Source organism: Pollicipes pollicipes, unplaced genomic scaffold (genome assembly GCF_011947565.3).
Source record: "Pollicipes pollicipes isolate AB1234 unplaced genomic scaffold, Ppol_2.1 Scaffold_4295;HRSCAF=5057_pilon_pilon_pilon, whole genome shotgun sequence".
NCBI lineage: Eukaryota > Metazoa > Arthropoda > Thecostraca > Pollicipedomorpha > Pollicipedidae > Pollicipes > Pollicipes pollicipes.
In genome coordinates, this window is record NW_023596461.1 from 8,217,179 (window position 1) to 8,225,655 (window position 8,477).

General features: G+C 50.2%; 1 protein-coding gene across 3 annotated transcripts; it reads left to right on the plus strand.

Annotated features, from left to right (window-relative positions):
• Positions 1-365: 365 nt before the first annotated feature.
• Positions 366-7,347, plus strand: LOC119096910 (transcription initiation factor TFIID subunit 9). Of its 3 annotated transcripts, none has more exons than XM_037219914.1 (6): positions 366-421; positions 3,287-3,431; positions 3,673-3,809; positions 5,417-5,548; positions 6,078-6,252; positions 7,171-7,347. In XM_037219914.1, exons 2-6 carry the CDS (start codon positions 3,314-3,316, stop codon positions 7,266-7,268), a joined length of 660 nt encoding a protein of 219 aa, XP_037075809.1. In that variant the 5' UTR covers positions 366-421; positions 3,287-3,313; the 3' UTR covers positions 7,269-7,347. The 3 variants fall into 3 exon arrangements, with proteins under 3 accessions (XP_037075809.1, XP_037075810.1, XP_037075811.1); XM_037219915.1 differs by having other exon boundaries at positions 371-425; XM_037219916.1 differs by lacking the exon at positions 366-421 and adding an exon at positions 559-578.
• The last annotated feature ends 1,130 nt before the right edge of the window (positions 7,348-8,477 follow it).

Genomic DNA, 8,477 nt, shown 5'->3' on the forward strand with positions numbered 1-8,477 from the left:
CAAGAAAAATAACCATAAGAGTTCTGTTTTTTCTTCCCTCACTTATAACATCACTTTTAATATATTGAGTCTAGAGGCTGTGAAGGCCGGGCAAACCCAGTTAACGACGTATATATGTCACCATAATTATAACTGTAATGCATTTGTAAGGAATTTTCACATACAAATCAAATCATGCTGTTTTGTTCACAATTTGACTTCTGAAGAAGTCCGTTTTAAGAGTCATTGCGCTTATCTGCACATGTTTTGAAGACAACTTGAATGCTGTACATATATAACAAGGCAGTACTTTAGAAAGTATGATTATGACGCAGCTATGACAATCTTTGTTGCAATAAAATTACTATTTATTAATGTGTATGCGACTGCTGCCGGCGGTATTTGGTGGTTGGACTGGCGGATGGAGGGTAGCGGCCTATGAGTAGGTATAGTTGCGTATCGACACGGAGTAGTTCTGCATTCTGCGCAATTAGGCAGCTAGATTGGTATGGGTGGGCATATGTACCTAACGCTACAAAAAACATTGTACTTTGTTTATCTTTTTAGCGCAGCAACCGCCGTAAATTATCATAAAACTCGTACGTCTACAATTTTACGTTTAAACTCAAATAAGTGTGATAGCAAACATCCAAACTGTCCAGGGACCCAACGCTCCTGATGCTGCTGACTCCATTGCACTGACATCAATCTGAAATTCCCATGAGAAAACCAAACCAAACCAAACCTGATCTGACTGAACTGTTGTCACATTGATTAACCTCCCTGCCCAGCTCTCTGCGACCCATTGTCCCTGCTGCAGCCATGCCATCAGTGACAAAGCTACGGCTGACCAATGCGTGCTGCTATTATACCTACCATATTTCAGGGGTAAGATGACAAGATGTCCCCAAAACATTTGTGTTTTATGGGTATTAATGGTGTTTAATGTCTTAAAATGTCAGGAGATGAATCATTTAATGTTGGAGTGTAAATAATCAGTGTAGACCATGATTACTAGATTCTGTTTTTAGACATAATGTTGCATAAATGGCTAGCTAAGATAAAATGGTATCACAGTTCATGGATTTTTTGTGTACATTTTGAAAGCAAGACTTTGATGCTTGGTGGATGCTATCATGTTCAAACTAATCCTACCACTCAAATTTGTAAGGTTGTCCTGTATTTTTATCTCAGATTGTTGGTGAAAGGTTACTTGATATTTTAAGGTGTGGTAGAGGCCTGAAAGCCATAGTGTGACTTTCCAGTGACAAATTTTTGTCCTGGTCGAGGAGGCACAGCTATCAAGTTGTTCTCCATAAGGTTAAGGCTGAACTAACTAAACATGTTATTGGTTAATACCAACACATTCACATCACAGTTTTTTTTGTATGAATGCTTGACTTCAAATGCTGGGATTTGGTGTACGGATGCCACTAATCGCACGGCATGGAGATCTAACAACTGAAGGGTTTGAAATATTCTTAAGGTAATGTCTAGCAAAATTGCCCTTATTGAGCAAAAAAAAGAAAGAACATCAGCATAGTGGGCAGGTTTCTTTCAGGCTGACCAGCAAATGAGATTTATACCCGCATGCAGATATGTTGTGAATCTAGGAGTGCATGGTCATGAAGGTCATGTGTGTCCAACAGATAATGTTGACACCAATCTGGAATGTTGGGAAAAAATCTGGAATGTCATTCAACATTGCCAACACAAAACATTATCTCAGATAATTTTGTACCATACTGTTTCTGTGAAATTATCACAGATTATGCTGTGTATTGGAGTAAAATCCTGGAAAGTTTTTAGAGCATGGCTAAAACAAGGAACTGGCAAAGAACAGTCCTAAATTATTTGTTTTTGCCTTGTATTTTATTGTTATGTATCATGTTACTTATAAGGTAATATAGCAATACAATATGGTGAGCTTGTCAGTCCCTTGCAATGCTTGGCCACAAGCTAGGTGGGCCAAGTATCAACTAACTAAAAGTTAGTTCCCAGTCAGTCACTTAGCAGACATAAAACTCAGTGATCACCGATTTTACCACTGCCCAGTTTCCAGTAGCATATGCACAATCCTTTAGATGTTTTGCTATAATATTTTCAAGATATTTGCATGCAATATGCTTAATCAAATGACCTCTGTGATGTTGCAGCATCACAACTACTTCACCTGATTTTAATTTGTCATATTTCTACATGGTGAGGAAAAGACATCTGGCTTTTTCAAACTGAAAAAACGTGAGAAACACTTGTTCAGGTTATGATGAATACATTTAAAGGTCTAAGACCAGCACATTTTGATGAAAGAAGGTTATGATGACTTTACATTTTAAATGTCTGAGACCAGCATATTTTGATGAAAGAGGGACCAAACAAGTATATTGTCAAAGGTAGAGGCTGAAGTGTGCTTGATCATCATGCTCATGAGTGTGAACCATGGAAAGGGCAGTTGTAGAGTGTTTTTGAAGAACAGTGTCTTGGCAACCAGGGTAGATAAAGACATAAAGTGAAGTACACAGTGTAGCTGTTGATCAGTACACCATCTACAAAACACCAAGCATTCCCAGCATCACTCAACCTGAAAGTGTGACAGTCATAAACTTTGGAATTGCAGACATCACGTTTTCCAAGAGTGACCTTGAATGCAACATGGCGTGACACAGCAAAGTAGATTGGGTTAAGCCAACTGCATAGGTGTATGGTTCAGTATATCCTGGTCAGTATCCCTCCAAAATATTGGTTTTCTGAGCACCATTTTCTACAATCCATAAAAGTCAACAGGTGCGGATATCTCAATTTCATTGCTTTCAGTTGTCATACCTCAGCAGTCCAAAAGTCAGTCAGCTGCCAAGCAATGTTTTTTATACAAACTTTGGCACAGAGGCTTATCAACAGTACATGTCAGACCTCAAGTGTTGCCAGAAAACACAGGGAAGACAGATATTCTATTGTACTGACAGAAGGCATTTTTGGGGTTCACAAAATGATAAGTTTTGTTCACTAGGAGGCAAAGAGAAATTCATGCTACTTAAGTTATGGCTTTGCAATGGCCTTCACGCACACCACTCCTTGGCTGCTAATCCATTGTCCTTTGAATCCACACCCTGACATCTCACCTGCCTAACCAATTTGCCAATCCTGAGGTGCAAATATGCTGGAATGGCTGGTCTTGAGCAATAGGAGTAGCAAACTCTGAGCTGGGTGTGCAATAGCATGAAAATAATATCGACATCTGCACCAACTATCTTGCTGAATGTTTGAACACTGCTTCCAGGCATGCAACATGAATTTTGGTCTTTCGCAGAACTCTGGTGACCTGAACTTCAGCAACATGAGTGGAATGAATAAGATGCCTAAGGATGCTGCTGTGATGGCAGCTATCTTGAAAGAAGCAGGCATCTCATCATATGATCACAGAGTTATCAACCAGATGCTTGAGTTTACATACAGTGAGTGTATGCATGGGGCAAAATACACTGAGTTCATACCCTTTCTGAGACAACTGTTGTATTTGCCTATAAATAGCACACTCGCACTCCATATGCAACTGATGATGTGTTCTTATACAACTCAAGTTCTTGTATGGAAGAGGAGGAAGCACACCCATAAAAACAGTATTGTTGATTGCTCGAGGTGCCACGTTTGCACGGCCATGTGTAGTTGGGTAATAATGATGTTTCCCTTCCTCAGAATATGTAACCAATGTGCTGGAAGATGCCAGGGTATATTGCTCTCATGCAAAGAAGAAAAACATCGACCTGGAAGACGTGAAGCTAGCTGTGCAAATGCAGCTTGATCAAAATTACACCACTCCACCACCTAGAGATGTAAGAACTAATACTTCACATTCCATCCACTGCCATGGCTACTTAACCAGCATGTGAGAAGGTTTCTGTAGAAAATGTTGCGACGCCTTGCCATAGTCTCATCACTGGCAACGATAGCGAACAGCCGATTACACACGGCCCCAACGTCCGACTTATTTTTGGATCTGGCTCTTGTTTTCAGTGGAGCTACCAAGGAGGACTTTTGGAACCATTGCCCCCCCCCCCCCCCCTACCTCCCCTTGACGTGCCATGGGTCCCCTGGGCCCGAAAATTCCAGTACTTTTTGGCATTTAGATGCTCATGCATATGTACTTGACACAAGCCGCCCAAAGGGCTTCTAAAACATAAAAAGGGCCCCGAGGCAAGAAAATGCGAAAAATAGGGGCCACTTGAACGAAAAGCACCTGTGACCTGATTTGGCCGCCTCCTGGGTGAAATCCTGGCTACACCACGGCAGCTTTGTCGAAATTCAACCTCAAATTTCTCTGGATCCTTTGCTGCGTCACTATTCCCCGCTACGTCATGGCTCTTGAATGCCTGTAATGGGGCCCGCACTTACTACACTCGGGGCCCCCTGAGGCAGAGGAGAGCCCCTCTCTCGGCGTAGGGGTCCCAGAGCCAACTAACGGGGTATCTTGTCCCGCACCAGACAGAGGGTTTGTGTCAGCCAGGGGTCCTATTAACCGAATAGAAATGTGGCCAGGGTTCAAGAATGCCGATTATGAAGTTGCCGGCGTCGCTCAGATCAACTGGAGACAGGCATATAGTTCCCTTCTCAATGTTGGTGGGCCTCCCTCTACTTGGGCCACAGTCCCCACCGCGTATTTTTTTGCGAGAGGTCTTATTGCTTAGAGGTACATGCATTAAAAATATTTCATTAGAGGTAATGTCGCGTAGCAGTTTTTGCGCCGGCAGTTCCATCATGGAGAAGTATTCGCGTTGAAATTTTGGTAAAAATTTAGTCGTTAGCAGCAACTGCGTTAGAAGTTCTGGCGTGAAACTGTCTACCCCAAAGTACAAATTTTGACGATGTTACGCCTGACGACGAAGTGCAAAGGCTTAAATGTTTTAGGTGATCGGATTTCTTGGGGCTGAATGAAAACTGTCATTTAATACCAGAATTGGTGTTGAATCTCCGAAATAATAATGTAACATTTTCGAGAAGCGAACCCCTTTGCATGTGCTCCCCTTCCAGATCGTACCGATATGTGGCTCAAGTCGTGCTCGTTGGTGCTAGAGGATGCTCTCTGGTGCAGGCCCGCAGATATCGACCTTGCAGCCTCAGCAGAGTCCCTAAGCGGCATTCAGTTGCCAGACAGTCGTGCCGTTTGTACTAAACCTGCTTTCTTATCTAATTTCGGTGGAAGTCTAGGGAATGCATTCTAGAGAAAACGGCAGGCCAAACTGATACCGTGATACTGAAACGTGAAACTGAAACCCGCGATGCTGTCAATTTTTGAGACTCTTGCCACCTTGTGCCAACACGAAGTCAAAGTCGGTGATCGATGGGGACTATGGTAGCGGAAGCTGTGCCTGGGCCGGGCGTTTCGTGGTCGCCTCCCGTCGACGGCGAATGGCTTCAGCACACATTCGTCTGCGTGTTTCAGCTGCTGGCCGACATCGCGCGCTCCCGCAACAGCACCCCGCTGCCGCTGATCAAGCCGCAGTGTGGCCTCCGCCTGCCTCCCGACCGCTACTGCCTCCTGGCCACCAACTACAAGCTCAAGCAGGCCAAGAAGGTGAGCCGCGCTGCACGCGTTCGACCCTCCTCCCACGCCAAGCGGCTCCCGGGAGTGTTTGCTGCTTGTCCGGGCGGCTGACGTTAATGTTGGCGGTGTGGCGGACATTCAGCGTGTCCGGCCATTTGGCGTCACAAAAGTCTGACCGGCTGCCACAAGCGATGACGAAACACCGCGGTGGCCCGGACTCGCTGCCTCCCGCGGGCGGTCTCGGGTGACCTCTGCACCGACTTTGCGGCGCCGGCCCGGGCCTGCACGAGTTGTGCCTGTGCCGCGTGTTTGTAGCAGAGAAATTGTTGATTCCGTTGGGCTTTCTGTGACTTCTGACGACTCTTAGCTCTCGCTGACGCGAACGACAATGGTGTCGTCTGCAAGTGTCCTGCACTGTGTGTCCATCTGTGAATGTTGCCCCCTCCCCTCCCCCCTCGAGGGTGCCCAACCGTGAGTGTCAGGTCCCTGCGAGCTTGCCTGAGTGCGCCGTCGTCGCCGTGCGTATGTGGGCCGGTGCTGACGCCGACCGCGGCCGCAGACCACCGGCCGCCAGACGTCGAGCGGCGCGGCCGGCTCGCGCGTGACGGTGGGCGCGGCCAAGGGCGCCAAGGTGGCCGTGGTGCCCAGCAAGGCGTCCAGCGCGCCCGCCTCCGCCGCCGCCACGCAGCCGCCCATGCCCAAGTTCAAGGTGCAGACGAGCGCCCAGACGACCGGTGAGTGTGGCGTCAGCGCCGTTGGGACGGGAGGTGGCGCGAGCGCGGCCACTGACGGCTGGGCCTTTCTCGGCCCCCGCCCAGACGTCTCTTCAGGCTCATAGCCAGGCAGAGTGATGATAGGAAGTTGCCAAGTTTTGCGACGATTTGATCACCCCTGTGCGGTGCCACCGCCGCGGCGCAATTATGGCTTCTGTACCCCCGAGCTGTTGTTTGTCCTGTGAGCAGCATTGTCGTGGCTGCTCACAAGATCCATCGAAACATTGGATATCGTTATCGCTAGATTATCCTCATGTGCCATGACTCATTTGTGAAAACATTAGAACGCGTGATTCCTTGTCTTGTTTAAGGAAGTTAGCACGTTGGTTCGGCAGTCGTGCCGCATTTTTGATGACATTTGTATCACGGAGCCTTGTCCTAAAAACACTTTGTAAATTTATCACAGCAGGCGTGTTACGCAGCCAAGCCACTCGTGTAAGGAATCGGCACGCAGTATTGGACTGTGTCCAGAACTGGACAGAACTGGACAGTACTGGACACATGCCACACTATATCGGGCCCGACGCCCCGCACACGGGAGCAGTGCGACAGTCGGAGAAACTCCGGCTGGTAGCAACGCAACCTCGGCGACAATGTCTGATGATAATGGTCACTGTGAATAGGGGCTAAATGCGCGCCGACATCGCGGTCATTTTGCGCCCTACCGCATAGTCCGAACTACCGGTATGACACTGTTGAGTGTTGGGCATAGTTATCCGTCCCTGCGCGTCGCCACGCGAGCTTTGCTGTTATGGTAACCGGACTTTTCAAAATGCGTGTGGACATTTCCACACATGTGCGTCCTCCCCACCTGCGTGCCTGCGTGTGTGTGTGTGTGCGTCTGTGGCTGCGCGTGTGACCGGGGTCGTGTTTCGGCAGCGGGCGGGACGCCGACGGTGATGCCGCGCATCCAGTTCTCGACGCCCACCTCGGACCCCACGCTGGCCGGCCTGAAGCGCAAGAGGGAGGACGAGTGAGCTGGCGCCCACGCCGCCGGCTCGAGGAGCCCTTGCCGCCGACTTAAGGCGCCCCCGCCGCCGGCTCGAGACGCCCCGCCGCCCGCTCGAGGCGTCGTCGCCGCCGGCTCGAGGCGCCCCCTCCACCGGCTCGAGGCGTCCCCGCCGCCGGCTCGAGGCGCCCCCTCCACCGGTTCGAGACGTCCCCGCCGCCGGATCGAGGCGCCCCGGTTGCCGGCTCGAGACGCCCCGCCGCCGTCTCGAGGCGCCCCCTCCACCGGCTCGAGACGCCCCGCCGCCGTCTCGAGGCGTCGTCGCCGCCGGCTCGAGGCGCCCCTCCACTGGCTCGAGGCGCCCCCGCCGCCGTCTCGACGCGCCCCCGTTGCCGGCTCGACAGCAGCGGCCGTCCACGACCGATACGGAACAAACAACAGCCGGCGGACTACGATCGCCGCCCTGGTGTCGCATTCGGCGGCTCGAGGACGCGCGGTCCTGGGAGGGGTCGGCTTCGGGTGTCCTGTGGCGCGGGGATGGAATGTGGCGTCGCACGCTGATGTCTCGCAGGCGAACAACAGGACTCGTTATACAGTACCAGTGGTACGTGGCGTACCCACTATAGGCAGGGCACGTGCCCGGTCGTAACGCCATCATCTCAATCACGTCCGAGCTCACTTGCACTAGTGTGAGATACATGCCCTTCATATTCTGAGAATACACGTTGTTGAATACTCCGTCTCTTCTCGCGTATCGCACCGGTGGCAAACTACGCCGTCGCTTCTCATGGGGTTGCCGCTGTATTTGTCCTTGAATAAACTTGGTTACATCCATCCTCCCAAAAGAGCGTGCTGCAGGAAGCTGGCTGGCTCCGGTCATTCGGCTGTGAACTTGGCTTTGTCAGCTTTGGTATGAAGCTGCGGTACTGCTACAAAGCAACGCGCAGTGATTTGGCGATGGCCGCGTACGGGCGGCGGTCTCGCTGGGCGAGCCACCTTTCCTATCAACCGCGATGGTTACAACCGAGAACCTCAGGTTGAATGGCTACAACCGAGAACATAGAACTATCAGTGTGAGGCCCCGGTCTGGCGTCAGTCAGCGCTGCTCTGCACTGCCCAGCGCGACGCGGCGGACGCGGCGTGACTGTCGCAGCGCGGCAGGCTCGCGGCGACGGCGGGGCTATTTGCGGCTGCAGCGCTGCATGACGTCCAGCAGCAGGTCGATGATGGTGAGTGC